This window comes from Eleutherodactylus coqui, chromosome 4, assembly GCF_035609145.1.
Source record: "Eleutherodactylus coqui strain aEleCoq1 chromosome 4, aEleCoq1.hap1, whole genome shotgun sequence".
Taxonomy (NCBI): Eukaryota; Metazoa; Chordata; class Amphibia; order Anura; family Eleutherodactylidae; genus Eleutherodactylus; species Eleutherodactylus coqui.
Window position 1 is genome coordinate 277,427,351 of NC_089840.1, and position 19,764 is coordinate 277,447,114.

General features: G+C 42.0%; 2 protein-coding genes across 2 annotated transcripts in view; both read left to right on the top strand.

The window, feature by feature from the left end:
- Nucleotides 1-11,444, top strand: part of LOC136624333 (zinc finger protein 585A-like) — a 37,521-nt gene extending 26,077 nt beyond the window's left edge. The window contains exon 8 of the mRNA XM_066598266.1: nucleotides 10,208-11,444. Within this exon, the coding sequence (XP_066454363.1) occupies nucleotides 10,208-11,017 (810 nt within the window). The 3' untranslated portion in view covers nucleotides 11,018-11,444. The remainder of the gene's footprint in view (nucleotides 1-10,207) is intronic.
- On the top strand, nucleotides 2,269-8,515 carry LOC136624993 (uncharacterized). The gene is made up of 7 exons (XM_066598915.1): nucleotides 2,269-4,434; nucleotides 6,379-6,511; nucleotides 6,881-7,060; nucleotides 7,150-7,273; nucleotides 7,356-7,420; nucleotides 7,788-7,890; nucleotides 8,361-8,515. Exons 2-7 carry the CDS (start codon nucleotides 6,434-6,436, stop codon nucleotides 8,513-8,515), a joined length of 705 nt encoding a protein of 234 aa, XP_066455012.1. The 5' UTR covers nucleotides 2,269-4,434; nucleotides 6,379-6,433.
- Nucleotides 11,445-19,764: the final 8,320 nt, after the last annotated feature.

Sequence of the window (19,764 nt, forward strand, 5' to 3'; positions counted from 1 at the left end):
ACGGACAGCAGCTTCTGCCGGCGCTCCGGAGGAGTCTTACCCCGTTCCTCGCGGCCGCCGCCTCACTGATGCTCTGGGGTTTGGGAGGTGCAGGCGCCGTCTCGTCGCTCCAGAATCTTCCGTCTTCTGAAACCAGTAAATCCCCCAGAACTTCTCGGCTCGCAGCTCCCGGCTGGATGTGATGTTTGTAGCATTTAGCGGGAAGCGCTGGACACGTTTTGGCCACCTGATCCTTCTTCAGCAGCCGGACTCATACAAATCACTGGGGAAGAAATAGCAAATAGCATGTTGTATCTTCATAGCGTCATAAATCCTCCTGGTTAACCCCTTCCTGCTCCGGGGCTTATATGTACACACTGGGTGAGAAGGGGCTCCTGTGATTGGAGGAACAGTTACACCCTATGGATGGTGCCGGCTCAGAAGTTGCTTCCCCATCATCCACAGCTGAAGCCGGCTACAACTGACTGCTGGCATCCTGCTGCAACAGCCGGGATCGGCGAGAACATCAATGCCAGCAGTTAACCCCTTACATGCCCTGATCAATGTTTTTAAACAATCACTTTTTTATTGTATAGTAAACTTATAAAAAGCATCAGAAAACACCTGATCCAGGTAACCAATGAGCTGTTGGACTTGCAGGTCCTACGGGATACATAGTTATCGCCAAACTTTAGAAGAAAACAGGAAAGGGAAGAGGAGAACCATTAACGAGAGGACTTACATGAATGAGCTAAGTTGAACGTGACTCTTGGACATGTGTTATTCAGCATTTTTATGCTAGCTTTGTTTCTCTTGCTATTTTTACCAAGGCGACCAGAATTTCGAAAAATTATCTCTTGTACCCGACTCCCAGGCAGCGATTTCTACAAAGCAGAGCACCTATGGCATCCTATCTCTCCATTGGGATTCTGATGGGACCTCTTTCTCTCTCCAGTAGAGCAGGATGAGGAGTTTCGTAGCCAGAACGTTTCAATGCTTGGACATTGCCACTATGCGTAGGATTTTCCCCCCTTGTGCTTCGCGCCTCCAACAGATATCAGACTGTGTAAGATTACCTCTGTATAAAGTGGTGGGCGTTTTGTACCAGAATTTTATAGGAGTTCTCCTGAATGCGAACGCATCTAGAGAATCCATGCAAATCATTCAATATTTACTTAGCTTCATCTTTGCTGAATTGTGGCACCCAGGTTTCTCTCCCATTCGCTAAGGAACCACAGTTTGTCAGAAGAGGATTTTAGAAGAACTTTCCTTGTATGGCTGTGTTACTCCTTTCTTGGGTTGGGTCAGGAGAGAAAGATAAATCTTGAAGCAGAGATGGTCTCTTACTTTTCTGTGACAAGTCCTCTGGAATTTCCTCAAAGAGTTGTGGATGTCCACTGCTCCTACAAAATTTGGTGGGCTATTTGGGATAAGTGTGTTATTTTGATTTAAGTTAGTTATTTCGGTACCTTTAATGATGTCATTGCTAAGGCATTGAGTTTTGACCATGAGACAGTTGTGTTTAGTGGACTATTAGGTAGAATGGAGGGAATCGTTGAGGCAGGGGTCATTGGAAGGAGAGTAAGGCGATCTAACGACACTAGGAGTAGGAATCTTAAGACCTTAATCATGCCTCTTGTAATTGGGCTAAGTGCTTGAGGTTTCCTTGGGAAGGAATCATTGGACCATAGAAGAAATTGATTATCTGGTCCCAATAAGGATTTCTCTAAATTGGTCAGGGGTAAATCTGACTTGGGGTCTACCAAAGAAATCCATCTGGATATGTGTATCACATTATAACATAAATGTAAGTTTGGAAGGCCAAAAACTTCTTAAGGTCATTTTTGCGATATGTACTCAAAGGCTTAGCGCAGCTTGTGATTGTTCCAGACACATTTCCTAAGGAGTTGATGTATCTGGGAGAAAAATAAGCCAGGCACTTCTATTGGCCTCTGAGACTTCTCCAGAGCAGTACCTGTCCTCTGGAACGCACTACCTCAAACTATCCGGGTAATCCCTTACACCAGACCTCAGGCACTAAAAATGCACCTTTTCAGAGAGGCATACCATATTCCCTAAACCAAACCCCTCTGTACTCGCGTTGCCCATGTGAAAGAGGCCTAATGCTTGGACACATCAGTGGCAAAAGAAGGCCTAACCACCAAAGGACACAATGGCTTGATACTGTAAAAGCTGATACTGGCATGGATATCAACCAACTGAAGGAAGCAGTACAAAACCAAAAAGCATGAAGAGAGCCTTTAGAGTTGCTGAGCGTACGGAAACGGCTAACAACAACAGCAAGCTTTAGGAGGTTTAGTTGCTGGAGCTGAGTTTTAAGAAGGGTGTGTAATTCACGGCAAACAGGAGAGCAGGGTTAGAGGTTAAGACAATACCCAAATACTTAACACTTGAGGGGCCATCTGAAGGCATAATGCTTCTGCAGCATTGTAATGGTGTAGTCTGATTCTGAGAAGTTCAGAGCTTCTGATTTTAAAGTTTTTGGCAAAAAGGTCAAAAATCTCAAGATTAGCTACTGTTATAGATGTTGGCGCATGGTCTGATATTATAATCAAACCAATGTCTGCTGTGGTGACGGTTTGTATATATTTCCCTAAAATTAAAAAATAGTCAATTCTGTGGAAAGTGGAGTGAATATGCGAGAAGTAGGGGTGCTCTCTCGCTTCTGGGTTCAAATTCGTCGATGTATCTTGAAGGTTTTTGCGGGGTCTAAGAAGTATTAGAGGAGGTGTCTGTTGAAGGTTTGATTGCCAAATTAAAATCTCCTCTGACTACCACCAGGCTATCTGCAAAATCTGTGAATCTAGTGTGAACATGGACTAACCAAAGGATCTGGTTTTTTTTTGTTTTGGGGCATAAAGATTGGCCAAAGAAACTTTTTTATGGGTGATCGAATCCTTCAGAAAAATATATCTGCCATTGGGGTCCATTTCTGTAAGTGTAGGTATAGAAGGGATATTTTTCCCAATTGCTATCAAGATACCTCTTGATGCTGAGGAATGTGTGTTGTGGAACCACTGATTAAAATTAAAAGTAGGAAGTTTGGGTATATGATGAAAGTGAGTCTCTTGAAGAAACAGCTCCTCTGAATTGAACTTCAGAAGCAAAAAAATGTGGTTCTCTTTTTGGAGGCTGTTCATCCCTCTGATATTTAAGTAAATTTAATGGCAGCCATGGTATAGTGAGTATGGTATGCTTTTATACAGGATATCCATTAGTGTCATCCAAAGCCCTAGGTAGTCTTTCTCACTGTGAAAACACTTATGTACAAAATGTACCACATGTTGTGATGAAGTAAGGAAGTTGCGAATGCCCAGGCAGAAGGTTAAACAGATCTGAGAAGAACCCCTAACCAACACCCCAAATGGAATCGGGAACATGGGGTAGTCCCCAAAGCTCCATATCCTGCCTGCGTATGTTGGTGGATGTGCACTATAGTGTGTGGGAAAGCCCCAGAGACTTTACGATTGTTTAGTTTATCAAATTGTGTAAATTCTAAAAAACTTAGTAAACATTTTCTAACAGACCGTAGGCACTTACGGCTAAAAACCTGTAAGTTAATCAGTTTAAATTACAGTTACATGAGGAAGTGTATTACTGAAGGTATAGCTGCATCCCACCACTTGTGCTGCCTCTAGGCACCACCATGGAGCAATGGGTCTGAGAGTATGGGTACATTGCTGACAGGAGGCCAGGCAACTGAGAAACCCTGGGTCCGCCCATTACCCACCTAGCAGGACAAGGCAGGACTGCACTGCAGAAAAGCTTCCTAACTTACAGACCTGAATGTTGCTCTGTCAGCTGAGGTCTCCTCCTTCTTCGAATTTGAGGGATGTCACCGGAAAAGATATGTGGTCACCTCTGAGGTCTATGGGAGGGAGAAATCAGGACGAGGCCCCAGCGGAGGAGAAACAAGGTAGCAGCTAGAAAGGAATAAAATTGTTAGTTAAGAGTCTCTCGATGTTTCAGGGTCTTGGTCCTGGTATTAAGTTTCCAATTCTCCGGCTGTTATAATTTTGAAATCTGGTGTTGGATTTGGATTGGCATTCATGTGGGAATGTCAAGTGGAGGGATACCCAGTTTCTTCAAAGCATTTTTAAGGTCATCTGGAAATCTGATGGAGATCCGTTAACCGTCCCTAAGTGTGGCTAGGCCAAACAAAAAGAGCCATTTTACGGGAAGCCTCCTTGCAGAACCTCTGTCGGGGGGTTGAGTATGCGGCTTTTGGCCAGTGTATATGGAGCGATATCTTGGTATAATAAAATCTTGTTGTTTTCTAATAGAATTTTCTGACATTCGCGGGCCTTTTGAAGAATAGCTGAGGTGTCTACGTAGCTTGGCAAGCCGCAGATGACATCTCAGGGTGGTTCTGAGGGTGAGGGTCGAGGGCCCTATGGATGCGCTCAATTATGCTGTGAGCTCTCTGCTTCCCCGGTAAGAACTGGAAAATTTGTGAGGCAGCAAATTTAAAAGTTTTAGTTGCTGTGGTTTGGGGAAGGCCTCTAAAGCGGATATTTTTCCATCTGCTTCTGTATTCTTTGTCTTCCAATGATAACAGAGCTTGGGTTACATGGTCTTTTTGTGCTAGTAAATTGATCTGGGATTGCTTTACTGTGTCGTAGGAGTTCCTGGTGAGAGTTCTCCAATTCTTTGACTCTTTGACCAATATGTTTGACATCCAGTTTAATATCAGCGAGCTCTATTAGAACTGGGAAAAGGATTGGGCCAATATTTTTATAATAAATGAGCATAAAATTGGGTCATGGTCTAGGTCTTCATTTTGCTCGGAAGTAACTGAGGTGCATTTCATGTCTGAGTCTTCCAAATCCCGATCAGGTATGTCCGACTGGCCTGGGGTTAATTCTCCATGTCTCTTGCTTCTGGACAACAGCAGGATGTCACAGGATAGATGTAGATGTAGATTTACAATGTTTTTGTAAAAAAAAATAATTAAAAAATTCAAGCTGCTGGACCCCACATGAAATAATAAAAAATAGAGTATGTTCATCTCTACTCAGCCCCCAGAGTTTGGGACGATGATGCTGTGGACTCTGGTTGCAGCAGTCACCTGACTTTTGCCACACCGTGTAACTGTAAGCCAGCACTGGGGCAGTGGTAGCCACTTAGCTACATCCAGCGAGGTCGCGTAGGAGTGAGTACACTCTATTCTTTATTTTACGTGGGGCCCAGGAGGTAGAATATTATTTTTTTGTTAAAGTGAGTTTCAGTTGAGCGTATTGCAGACATATTTCTGCATTTGTGATACGGACGTATGTTCCGGCCGACCATGGGTTTACGAACCTAAATCAGAGCATCATAGGTCCCAATAATGCTCCGAAGTTGGATCAATAAACCCAGCAGTAAAAATCACATTATTTGCTTAGTTATTGTATTTGTCATCTTTAGGTACATGCACATGGATGGGATGGCCAAGTGCTCACGATTTGGGGCACAACTTTTTAAATGTCTGTGCGTATGTATCCTCAGAGCAGAATTACATTGGCGCATGCAAGATTGGTCTACTTAACTCTGACCGATATGAACTTATAACCTGCATTCTTGCCTGTGAGTGCGATGTGTGTTTTGTGTAAAAAGGCATAGCTGCACATGAGATGTTCACATGTGTGAAAATAACACGTTGTTCAAATAGTAAAAATGTAAAAACCACCGTGCCTCATATAAACATCGCTCAGCACGCCAGTGTGGGGCAAATTGTTTTAGTTCCATAGAAAATAATGAGCGATATCACCCAAAATAGGAAGGTGCTGCGATCTCTCGATCTCTAACTTTTGGTCCAAGAATATAATACTCACTTGTGTAAATTAACCCATCTAAATTTTTTTTACATGCGATTTGTATGCATCTCGCAACGCACAAAAAAATCGTACTGAAAATCGCCCATGTAAATACACGCTTAGGCTGTATTCACACGAGTGCAAATCTTGCGCAAGTTCTGTGTGTTGCAAGATGCACAAAACTCGTGCGAATGTGAACTGCATTCTTTTCAATGGAGTCATTCCCATGAGCAATGCTCCGAGGTAAAACGTAGCTGCATGTCCTATGTTTTTCCTCTCGAAACAGATTGCCCATTATTTTCGATAAGACAGTAAAACACATCGCATGCAACTGCAATATGATGTTTTCCACTGAAGTCAAGGAGAAACCCTTGCCGATCCTCTGACCCACACGAAACAAATGCCAGAGGATCACAGATTTGCAGAAACAATGCAGGGCACTTTTGCATGAAAAATGCCTCGCATTGGCATGAAAAACACACATTGGCGAGCATGATATTGGACCGTATGAATGTATCCTTATTCATAGCAGTAATCCAGAGATCTGGGGTGGCTTACATTGTCTCATCTTCTCTCCATTCAGGATCCTTGGCTGATATCTTCTATATCAGATAATATTCCTGATTGACCCGACAGGGATGGATAGGAAGAGGGACAAGATGGCGGAGAGTATATTCACCCTCACCCTAGAGATACTCTTCCAGCTTACAGGAGAGGTGAGAGGTTCTGGGGATGACGTCACGTTCCATCATTCTTATCTATGTCAGTCTCTGGTCACATCTACGGCAGAGGGTTTACTGCCGATTCATCATAAATGCCGGGAAAGTAATAAAGCCGGTTGTTCTGGTAGAATGACAGAAACCCAACAGATCTACTATAAGGCAATTGGAGGTTGTTGGGGGTCATTATTGTCTGACATCTAACAGAACCAAAACTCTGATCATTATGTACTTCTGTGACTGAGTAGAACAACGGAGATGATGAACACGTGAGGAGAATCTTAATAATTATAGGCCATAACTGGAAACATGAAGGACTCTGGAATGTCTGCAGGGATATTTATGGATGTATCTCCCCATAAACAGGATTACACAGTAGTGAAGAAGACTTCTAGTGATGGCTGTCATGCCCCGGTGTCTGATGGATGGGGAAGACCCCTGAGCCCAATCACAGGGCCTCCACCTCACCCCCTGATACCTGAGGAGATCAATGAGCAGAAGATCCTAGAACTCACCAACAAGATGATTGAGCTGCTGACTGGAGAGGTGACGCTGCTGGGAGTGCTGAGACATTATACAGTAACGCTATGGCATTATAACGTGTCTGGGTGATGACGGTATCATTGTGTTGTCAGGTTCCTATAAGGTGTCAGGACGTCACTGTCTATTTCTCCATGGAGGAGTGGGAGTATTTAGAAGGACACAAGGATCTGTACAAGGACGTCATGATGGAGGACCACCAGCCCCCCCCATCACCAGGTAATAGACGGGACTAAATCCACACGGCCTTTATTATTTGTATGTAGAGAATGAATTCAGTGGCTGTCTGTGTTTTCTGCAGGTAGATCCAATAAGAGAACAGCAGCAGAGAGATGTCCCCGTCCTCTTCTTCCACAGAATGATCAGGTAGATGGAGAGAAGGTCTTATGAAATCTCCCCTCTGGTCTGTAGGACGGCTGGGAAGGTCTTACGTTCAGTCTTATATGACTGATACTTGTGTAATGAGAAAGCTGGAGATGGCAGGATTACAGCCGACCGCAGACATTAGATCTCCGCATCTTATCACTATTTTCTGGTTCTGGAGACTTCTGGTTGGAATAAAGAAGCAACAGGTTGCAGTTATACAGGAGACCTGCAGCTATTTGGCCCAGATCACTACTGCTGTCATGTCATTCCGGCTCCTCATACTAATTAATGACCTTTTCTGGCCATATAAAACCTTCCACACGACTTCTTCAACCGTGTGATGACTTTTACAATATTTATTTCACAGCTGGTGAATGCGGATGAAGATCTGCTCCCTATTGATGCTACAGAGACACATGTGAGGGGGGAGCAGCTGTGTAAGGAGGAGATTCCTACAGATGACCCCCCAGGTGAGACTACATGTAGAGAAGAGTCTGTGTTGTCAGGGTTTTCAGCTCTATTTTCCCTTATTCAGCCAAAGAGTATGTTAAGCATTTTTTTCATTATTCGCTACTCAAAAAAATTAAGGAAGCATTTCAATCACATGAAGTGTAAAACTTTTAGTCTCGCACATGGAGAATCCAAAAAGTTATTTTTTAATCTGTGTTAAAAAACGGACACAACCCAGAGAATGAATGTGCACCCTATGACACTTTTCGAACCAATCTTAGTCTTTAATCACAATATATGTGAATCTTCCCTGAACAACAATTTCTGACAATTACATCATACAATCACAGATCCGTGGGCGGCCTATGTACCAGCAATCTAGTAAAATACCTGCATACACAAATAATACCGTGTGGCAGGAAATTAATTGAGACCGGGGTTGTATTACTGGATTGGTGCATTGGAAATGTGGTTTTAATATACAAAAAAGGGTCAAGAAGAGAGCCTGGTAACTACAGGCCGGTAAGTCTCACTTTAATAATTGGAAAAATGTTCAAGGGGCTTCTGAGAGATGGCATCCTGGAATACCTCAAGGAAAACAACGGTATAACTCTTCATCAGTATGGACCTGGGAAAGTCTATTGATCTCCTATATCTGGATTTCTCTAAAGCATGTGACACCATGCCGCATAATAGGCTGATATATAAAATGAGACAGCTCAGTCTGAGCGAAAACGTGCGTATCTGGGTAAAGAACTGGCCCTGAGATAGAAAGCAGAGGGTGGTTGTTAAAGGGGTTGTCCCGCGCCGAAACGTTTTTTTTTTTTTTTCAACAGCCCCCCCGTTCGGCGCGAGACAAACCCGATGCAGGGATCTAAAAAAAAATCCGCACAGCGCTTACCTGAATCCCCGCGGTCCGGCGTCTTCTTACTTACCTGGTGAAGATGGCCGCCGGGATCTTCTCCCTCGGTGGACCGCAGGGCTTCTGTGCGGTCCATTGCCGATTCCAGCCTCCTGATTGGCTGGAATCGGCACGTGACAGGGCGGAGCTACACGGAGCCGCTCTCCGGCACGAGCAGCCCCATTCAGAAAAGAAGAAGACCGGACTGCGCAAGCGCCTCTAATCCGGCGATTAGACGCTGAAAATTAGACGGCACCATGGAGACGAGGAAGCTAGCAACGGAGCAGGTAAGTGAATAACTTCTGATAACTTCTGTATGGCTCATAATTAATGCACAATGTACATTACAAAGTGCATTAATATGGCCATACAGAAGTGTATACCCCCACTTGCTTTCGCGGGACAACCCCTTTAATTGGTCATACTCCGATTGGGCTACCATTGCTAGTGGGGTGCCACAGGGTTCAGTACTAGGCCCCATCTGTTCAATATATCAATGACCTGATAGAGGGACTGCACAGTAAAACGTCAATATTTGCAAACAATGCAAAATTATACAATATAATTAATACAACAGAGGACAATGTGCGGCTACAAACGGACCTAGATAAGCTGGGGGCTTAGGTAGAACAATAGCAAATGAAGTTAAACATTGATAAATGTAAGGTTATGCACATGGGCAGGAGAAAGGGATGTTACCAATATACACTTCAGTAGTTTGGGCTGTGTGTTGATGAATCAGTCAGTCATTCAGTCAGGACATTTCATTTTATATGTACAAATGTCATAAATAGAGATGAGCGAGTATACTCGCTAAGGGCTATTACTCGAGCGAGCATTGCCCTTAGCGAGTACCTGCCCGCTCGGGAGCAAAGATTCGGCTGCCGGCGGCGGGCGGGGAGAGCGGGGAGGAACGGAGCGGAGATTTCTCTCTCCCTCTCTCCCCTCCGCCCCCCTTGTTAACTGCCGCAACTCACCTGTCACCCGCGCCGGCAACCGAACCTTCTCTGCCGAGCGGGGAGATACTCACTAAGGACAATGCTTGATTGAGCAATTGTCCTTAGCGAGTATACTCGCTCATCTCTAGTCATAAACTATCAGTATAATTGTAATGTTCAAAAACATTAAAATCTGTTTCATTCTTGGCAGATGACGGCACCAGGAGCTCAGAGGGATATTTGATATCAACGGATTGTACAGTGGAAGATCCTGGTGTCATACAGGATACATATGAAGAGCCTGCCATTATCTCAGATATACCCTCAGTCCTTCACAGCAAAGATCTATCCTCTAGTTCTTCTAAACAGGTTCCATCTTCTGATTCATTGCAGATTATTAAACAAAGTACAATTTATGGAACAGATGTTGAACATCAAAGAATTCACACAGAAGAGAAGCAGTATTCCAGTTCTGATTGTGGGAAGTATTTTAAGCAGAAAGTAAATCTTGTTATACATCAGAATATTCACTCAGGGGAGAACCCATATTCATGTTCTGAATGTGGGAAATCTTTCACACAGAAATGTGTTCTTATTAAACATGCGAGAATTCACACAGGGGAGAAGCCATTTTCATGCTCTGAATGTGGGAAATGTTTTAACAATAAATCTGCTCTTATTACACATGCTAGAATTCACTCAGGGGAGAAGCCATTTTCATGTTCGGAATGTGGGAAATGTTTTACGCAGAAAGAACATCTTGTTAAACATCAGAATATTCACACAGGGGAGAGGCCATTTTCATGTTCTGAATGTGGGAAATCTTTCACACAGAAATGTGCTCTTATTACACATGCGAGAATTCACACAGGGGAGAAGCCATTTTCATGCTCTGAATGTGGGAAATGTTTTAACAATAAATCTGCTCTTATTATACATGCTAGAATTCACTCAGGGGAGAAGCCATTTTCATGTTCGGAATGTGGGAAATGTTTTACGCAGAAAGTAAATCTTGTTAAACATCAGAGGATTCACACAGGGGAGAACCCATATTCATGTTCGGAATGTGGGAAATGTTTTAAGCAGAAAGAAACTCTTGTTAAACATCAGAATATTCACACAAGGGAGAGGCCATTTTCATGTTCTGAATGTGGGAAATCTTTCACACAGAAATCTGCTCTTATTACACATGCGAGAATTCACTTAGGGGAGAAGCCTTATTCATGTTCTGATTGTGGGGGATGCTTTAACCAAAAATCAAGTCTTGAGGAACATCAGAGAAGTCACCCAAGGAAGAAACCATTTTGATATTCTGAATGTTTGGAATATTTAACTTGGAAGTCAAATCCTACTGACTATTAAAAAGCTCCAATGGGAAAATCCATATTACGGTTTTGAATTTGGCAAATCTCATCCATTAAACAGCTAATAACTTATCAGGCAATAAGCCATTTTCTTTTTTTTTTTAATTAATAAATAACCACTGTGGTTCACCTTTGAGGTACAGGGCAGCCCACCAGACTTATATATGGCGTCACCAATAGGCTGCTAGTCAGTATGGTGCACTACATGTATCAGAAGGTCTGACACCCTGTATTTACTACTCTATGTAGGAGTATTGGGAGGTTGTGTGAGTGGCTGTTTCATCACTGTCCTCCACAGGTGTAATTTACTCCCTACGGATGGATTCACATGAAGGTATATCGGCTCGGTTTTCACGCCGAGCCGATATACGTCGACCTCATCTGCAGGGGAGGGGGGGGGGGAGGCTGGAAAAGCCAGGAGCTGGAACTGAGCTCCCGCCCCCTCTCTGCCACCTCTCCGCCCCTCTGCACTATTTGCAATGAAAGGACGGGGGTGGGGCTAAGTTCCGTGAATTAGCCCCGCCCCGCCTCTCCCCATTGCAAATAGTGCAGAGGAGCAGAGAAGAGGTATGGAGGGGCGGGAGCTCAGTTCCTGCTCCTGGCTCTTTCAGCCTCCCCCCACCCCTGCAGATGAGGTTGACGTATATCGGCTCGGCGTGAAAACCGAGCCGATATATGTTCGTGTGAATCCAGCCTAAGGGTGACTACCTACTACAGTTCTTTTTCACTGTGTAATTTGCAGCGTTTCTTTCTCCAGGGGTCTATGGGACTTGTAATGTTAAAATTGCATCACGCAAAATCGTGATTACTCTGTAAATTGCGATTTTGCCGCCATGCATTTTTAACATTAGAAAGCCCCATAGACACCTGGAAAGAAAAAGCGCAGCAAACTTGCAAACGCTAGTGGGTAGTCCCCCTCATTTGGTAGTTTGGTTGTCTGCATGCTGAGGGATAGGTGGTGTACATGCCAGCCCTCCCGTATCAGTAAGTATATGGCCGTTCTCAAAGATTGTTTGTCTGCTTTTAGATTTCCCTTTCAGTGATACTTTTATTAATAAATACTACTAAGAAATCCAACATTAAGTCAAAGCAAAATTACATGTAATACAAGATGATTAAGTCAACTAGAACTCAGATGGCACATCTATAGTGTACATAAGAATAATATAGACTATTTCACATTAATATATAAACTTGTTACCAATGACTAATAAATGTGTAAAACCTTACATGCTTGTGTTCTATAAATGGTAAGCTATCACCTCAGACCTCTGGAGATGAGAGGGGGCAGGGAGGTGTTATGTGTAGAAATAGTGAGGAGAGAACTGTAAGGATCCCGGACTTTGTGGGACTAGTTGGTACAAAAAGATAATTTCATTGGAGTTAATCAAATATATTACTATAGACTACAGAGTCTCCACTCCATCCATCTCATCACTGTAGTTATGTGTATCACAATATACAGGTATGATGTTTCCACTGCTCCTCATCAGGAACAGCCATCAGTCATACCCCAGGGGCAGATGATGCTGGAGGTGGCCACCTTACAAAGAAAATTAACTCAGTCCAGAAGGTACAAATTCAGGAACTGGACCATTTTAGCAGCATGAGTTCAGCACCGTCTTCTGTTATCAATGACATTGTGATGTAGGAACTCTACCGAGGCTAAAAAGGCCTAAAAGTGTGAAGAAACTGAGTTCCAGGTGTATCCAATTCAGAGTCACTTTACTGCTGCAAAGGCCGTAATACAAAACTAATCTCTCTGGAAGATTCTCCTCGCTCCTCACACCATGAGATAGTCAGCAGATGCAGCACCTGGAGTGAACTTATAGAAGAGTCAGCTGGGCGCTGTAGTTCCACCATCAACAGGAAACACATTGAGAGTTCCTGTGCGGATCACCTACCCTGAGGATGTGTAGAACACAGAGGAGCGCTGTGCCGGGTATCGGGGGGAAAGAGGGTAATTATACTACACAGAGAAAACATGAAGCTCATCAGAATAATAATTACATAGGCCACCAGTTTACTGCCTGACCCTGGGGCTGACCCTGCTGGCTTCCTCTTCAGTGCAGGATCCTGGTCATCGTGTTTCCTGTTGGTGATGGAACTGCAGAGCCCAGCTGTAGAGAGATCTTATAATACAGATAATTGAGCGCCCCAGTAATATTTGGGGTTTGAGGCAGCATCGATGCACAATGTATAGTTGGATAAATATATCTTTAGCTGCAGGGGAAATATTTGTTTCATCAGCTCTGCTCTCTCCCTGCTATGGGGAAATCCTGAAGCCCTGCGGGGCTTCTTCTCTCCTTCTGGAGCAGCTGATCTAGTGAATGGGCAATTTTCGGGTCTTCTGCACATGAAAAATTGCCTGTTCAAACGAGTTTTAGCGCAGTATAGGCACAATTTTTTGCACACCTAGACTGCACTAAAACAGCGCTCGTGTGAACAAGGCCTAAGTGTGCGGTCCAACACATCAGCAGAATAGTCAGCAGAACTGATATAATTATTCCCATCACCATCATGAAATAAAATGGCAAAATCCTCCCAGTGATTCCCCTCGCGCTCCAATATCATTTATGGTAGTTTGTGCGATTTAGTAGCAGATGGTCAATATTAAGGTCCGTGTTTCTGACAACTGGTAAAATACGTGTTTAATTATCTGTTCAATAGATTATTTTTGCCAAGTTTCTATTTCATGAGCGACCTGGGTAGGTTTCACAATACATACAAACTTTGATCCCCCTTAGGGCTAATGCCCACGACTGGATTTGTGGCACATGAAACATGGCAGTGTTACACCGCGGCTATTAGGTTGTATTGAACCTAATAGCTCAATGTTCCAAATAGGACTGGGGTTATTTCACGCTGTGGCATGTCCTATTTGGCACGGGAACACGAGCGGCCGACTTCCATTGTAGCACAGAGGAAGTATAGTGTGAATACACTTCACCGGGCGCGTCACATGACACTGCCGGCGTTTCATGCGAGACTCGCAAAGCAGATCTGGGAGGTGAGTATGGGGTCTTTGGGGGGGTGCCGTGACAGACTCTGCTGTGGTATTCTGCACGGACGTGGGCATTAGGCCTTGGGGAATGAATTTCAAAAACTCCTTTCTTAGTGGATCTCTACGTTATACAGAGAAGCTGCAGGCCAAATTACATGCTTCTGACTCCAGTATTTCCGGCTCTGCGGTGATGTATCCGTCAGTCATTCTATATATATATATATATATATATATATATATATAAATATATATATATATATATATATATATATATATATATATATTATATAGATACAGGAGAGGTACACAGGGTGCTGACAGTTTATTGTTTCCTGCTTGTTGGGTTCAATAGTAGATTGGGAAAGTAATCAAATAAATTTTCTCACTTTCCGGTGTCATAAAATCGGGAAATTTGGCACGAGCATTGATTATGTCATAGATAGGAAAAACTAATGGGTCCCAACTCGATTATTCAATTCTATGCGCCAAAGAATTGGTGTCCAAATTTTACGTACGGAACCTAATTTTCTCACTTTCCGGTGTCATAGAAACGTGAAATTTGGCAGGAGCATTGATTATGTCATAAATAGGAAAAGCTAATGGGCCCCAACTCGATTATTCAATTCTGTGTGCAAAAGAATTAGCGTCCAAATTTTACGTACGGAATGTAATTTTCTCACTTTCCGGTGTCATAGAAACGTGAAATTTGGCAGGAGCATTGATTATGTCATAAATAGGAAAAGCTAATGGGTCCCAACTCGATTATTCGATTCTATGCGCAAAAGAATTAGCGCTAAAATTTTATGTACGGAATGTAATTTTCTCACTTGAAATTTGGCATGAGCATTGATTATCTATATATATATAGCTGAAAGCCCTCACTGACTCACTCACTGACTGACTCGCCAAAAGTTCTCCAACTTTCCGATGTCGTAGAAACATGAATTTTGGCACGAGCATAGATTATCTCCAAAATAGGAAAAGTAATTAGGTCCCAACTCGATTATTCAATTCTAGCGCAAAAGAATTGGCGTCGAAATTTAACGTACATAATCTAAATCTCTCACTTCCCAATGTCATAGAAACCTAAAATTTGGCACGGGCATTAAAAATGTCATAAATAGGAAAAGCTAATAGGTCCCAACTAGAGATGAGCGAACGTGTTCGGCTCCGCCCCTTTTCGCCCGGACACCGAACTTCGCGAGGAATTCCGTGTTCGGGCGAAAAAAGTTCGGGGGTCGCCGTGGCAGCGCGGGGGGTTGCGGCGGGGAGTGGGGGGTAGAGGGAGAGAGAGAGGGCTCCCCCCTGTTCCCCGCTGCTGCCGCCCGCGCCGCCGCGCCTCTCCCCGCCCCCCGGCGCCCCCCGAATACTTACGCGCGAACACGGAAGTCCTCGGAAAAGCCGGTGTTCGGGTGCGTAAGTGTTCGTTAAGAACACGTTCGCTCATCTCTAGTCCCAACTCGATTATTCAATTCTGTGCGCAAAAGAATTAGCGTCCAAATTTTACGTACGGAATCTAATTTTCTCACTTCCCAATGTCATAGAAACTTAAAATTTGGCACAGGCATTGAATATGTCATAAATAGGAAGAGCTAATGGGTCCCAACTCGATTATTCAATTCTGTGCGCAAAAGAATTAGCGTCCAAATTTTACGTACGGAATCTAATTCTTTCACTTTCAGGTGTCATAGAAATGTGAAATCTGGCACGAGCATTGATTATGTCATAAATAGGAAAAGCTAATGGGTCCCAACTCGATTATTCAATTCTGTGCGCAAAAGAATTGGCGTCCAAATTTTACGTACGGAATCTAATTTTCTCACTTTCTGGTGTCATAGAAACTTAAAATTTGGCATGGGCATTGATTATGTCATAAATAGGAAAAGCTAATGGGTCCCAACTCGATTATTCGATTCTATGCGCAAAAGAATTAGCGTCCAAATTTTACGTACGGAATCTAATTTTCTCACTTTCCGGTATCATAGAAACTTAAAATTTGGCACGGGCATTGATTATGTCATAAATAGGAAAAGCTAATGGGTCCCAACTCGATTATTCAATTCTGTGCGCAAAAGAATTAGCGTTCAAATTTTACGTACGGAATGTAATTTTCTCACTTTCCGGTGTCATAGAAAAGTGAAATTTGGCAGGAGCATTGATTACGTCATAAATAGAAAAAGCTAATGGGTCCCAACTCGATTATTCAATTCTGTGCGCAAAAGAATTAGCGTCCAAATTTTATATACGGAATGTAATTTTCTCACTTTCCGGTGTCATAGAAACGTGAAATTTGGCAGGAGCATTGATTATGTCATAAATAGGAAAAGCTAATGGGTCCCAACTCGATTATTCAATTCTGTGTGCAAAAGATTTAGCGTCCAAATTTTACGTACGGAATCTAATTTTCTCACTTTCCGGTGTCATAGAAATGTGAAGTTTTTGCAGGAGCATTGAATATGTCATAAATAGGAAAAGCTAATGGGTCCCAACTCGATTATTCAATTCTGTGTGCAAAAGAATTAGTGTCCAAATTTTACGTACGGAATCTAATTTTCTCACTTTCCGGTGTCATAGAAAGTTAAAATTTGGCACGGACATTGATTATGTCATAAATAGGAAAAGCTAATGGGTCCAAACTCGATTATTCGATTGTATGCGCAAAAGAATTAGTGTCCAAATTTTACGTACGGAATGTAATTTTCTCACTTTCCGGTGTCATAGAAACGTGAAATTTGGCAGGAGCATTGATTATGTCATAATTAGGAAAAGCTAATGGGTCCCTACTTGATTATTCAATTCTGTGTTCAAAAGAATTAGCGTCCAAATTTTATATACGGAATGTAATTTTCTCACTTTCCGGTGTCATAGAAACGTGAAATTTGGCAGGAGCATTGATTATGTCATAAATAGGAAAAGCTAATGGGTCCCAACTCGATTATTCAATTCTGTGTGCAAAAGAATTAGCGTCCAAAATTTACGTACGGAATCTAATTTTCTCACTTTCCGGTATCATAGAAACGTGAAGTTTTTGCAGGAGCATTGATTATGTCATAAATAGGAAAAGCTAATGGGTCCCAACTCGATTATTCAATTCTGTGTGCAAAAGAATTAGCATCCAAATTTTACGTACGGAATCTAATTTTCTCACTTTCCGGTGTCATGGAAACTTAAAATTTGGCACGGGCATTGATTATGTCATAGATAGGAAAAGCTAATAGGTCACAACTTGATTATTCGATTCTATGCGCAAAAGAATTAGTGTTCAAATTATACGTAAGGAATGTAATTTTCTCACTTTCCGGTGTCATAGAAACGTGAAATTTGGCAGGAGCATTGATTATGTCATAAATAGGAAAAGCTAATGGGCCCCAACTCGATTATTCAATTCTGTGTGCAAAGGAATTAGCGTCCAAATTTTACGTACGGAATCTAATTTTCTCACTTTCCGGTGTCATAGAAACGTGAAGTTTTTGCAGGAGCATTGATTACATCATAAATAGGAAAAGCTAATGGGTCCCAACTCGATTATTCAATTCTGTGCGCAAAAGAATTAGCGTCCAAATTTTATATACAGAATGTAATTTTCTCACTTTCCGGTGTCATAGAAACGTGAAATTTGGCAGGAGCATTGATTATGTCATAAATAGGAAAAGCTAATGGGTCCCAACTCGATTATTCAATTCTGTGTGCAAAAGATTTAGTGTCCAAATTTTACGTACGGAATCTAATTTTCTCACTTTCCGGTGTCATAGAAACGTGAAGTTTTTGCAGGAGCATTGAATATGTCATAAATAGGAAAAGCTAATGGGTCCCAACTCGATTATTCATATCTGTGTGCAAAAGAATTAGCGTCCAAATTTTACGTACGGAATCTAATTGTCTCACTTTCCGGTGTCATAGAAACGTGAAATTTGGCAGGAGCATTGATTATGTCATAAATAGGAAAAGCTAATATGTCCCAACTCGATTATTCAATTCTGTGTGCAAAAGAATTAGCGTCCAAATTTTACGTACGGAATCTAATTTTCTCACTTTCCGGTGTCATAGAAACGTGAAATTTGGCAGGAGCATTGATTATGTCATAAATAGGAAAAGCTAATATGTCCCAACTCGATTATTCAATTCTGTGTGCAAAAGAATTAGCGTCCAAATTTTACGTACGGAATCTAATTTTCTCACTTTCCGGTGTCATAGAAACGTGAAGTTTTTGCAGGAGCATTGAATATGTCATAAATAGGAAAAGCTAATGGGTCCCAACTCGATTATTCAATTCTGTGTGCAAAAGAATTAGTGTCCAAATTTTACGTACGGAATCTAATTTTCTCACTTTACGGTGTCATAGAAACGTGAAATTTGGCAGGAGCATTGATTACGTCATAAATAGGAAAAGCTAATGGGTCCCAACTCGATCATTCAATTCTGTGTGCAAAAGAATTAGCGTCCAAATTTTACGTACGGAATCTAATTTTCTCACTTTGCGGTGTCATAGAAACGTGAAATTTGGCAGGAGCATTGATTATGTTATAAATAGGAAAAGCTAATGGGTCCAAACTCGATTATTCGATTGTATGCGCAAAAGAATTAGTGTCCAAATTTTACGTACGGAATGTAATTTTCTCACTTTCCGGTGTCATAGAAACCTGAAATTTGGCAGGAGCATTGATTATGTCATAATTAGGAAAAGCTAATGGGTCCCAACTCGATTATTCAATTCTGTGTGCAAAAGAATTAGCGTCCAAATTTTATATACGGAATGTAATTTTCTCACTTTCCGGTGTCATAGAAACGTGAAATTTGGCAGGAGCATTGATTATGTCATAAATAGGAAAAGCTAATGGGTCCCAACTCGATTATTCAATTCTGTGTGCAAAAGAATTAGCGTCCAAATTTTACGTACGGAATCTAATTTTCTCACTTTCCGGTGTCATAGAAACGTGAAGTTTTTGCAGGAGCATTGATTATGTCATAAATAGGAAAAGCTAATGGGTCCCAACTCGATTATTCAATTCTGTGTGCAAAAGAATTAGCATCCAAATTTTACGTACGGAATCTAATTTTCTCACTTTCCGGTGTCATGGAAACTTAAAATTTGGCACGGGCATTGATTATGTCATAGATAGGAAAAGCTAATAGGTCACAACTTGATTATTCGATTCTATGCGCAAAAGAATTAGTGTTCAAATTATACGTAAGGAATGTAATTTTCTCACTTTCCGGTGTCATAGAAACGTGAAATTTGGCAGGAGCATTGATTATGTCATAAAAAGGAAAAGCTAATGGGCCCCAACTCGATTATTCAATTCTGTGTGCAAAGGAATTAGCGTCCAAATTTTACGTACGGAATCTAATTTTCTCACTTTCCGGTGTCATAGAAACGTGAAATTTGGCAGGAGAATTGATTATGTCATAAATAGGAAAGCTAATATGTCCCAACTCGATTATTCAATTCTGTGTGCAAAAGAATTAGCGTCCAAATTTTACGTACGGAATCTAATTTTCTCACTTTCCGGTGTCATAGAAACGTGAAGTTTTTGCAGGAGCATTGAATATGTCATAAATAGGAAAAGCTAATGGGTCCCAACTCGATTATTCAATTCTGTGTGCAAAAGAATTAGTGTCCAAATTTTACGTACGGAATCTAATTTTCTCACTTTACGGTGTCATAGAAACGTGAAATTTGGCAGGAG

Bases quoted from the DNA above. Each gene is read 5' to 3' on its own strand.
- LOC136624993 (XM_066598915.1), top strand. From the start codon at position 6,434: ATGGATAGGAAGAGGGACAAGATGGCGGAGAGTATATTCACCCTCACC. The intron at 7,061-7,149 runs GTGACGCTGCTG...TTGTGTTGTCAG, and splicing joins TTGAGCTGCTGACTGGAGAG to GTTCCTATAAGGTGTCAGGA. The intron at 7,891-8,360 runs GTGAGACTACAT...TATACAAAAAAG, and splicing joins TCCTACAGATGACCCCCCAG to GGTCAAGAAGAGAGCCTGGT.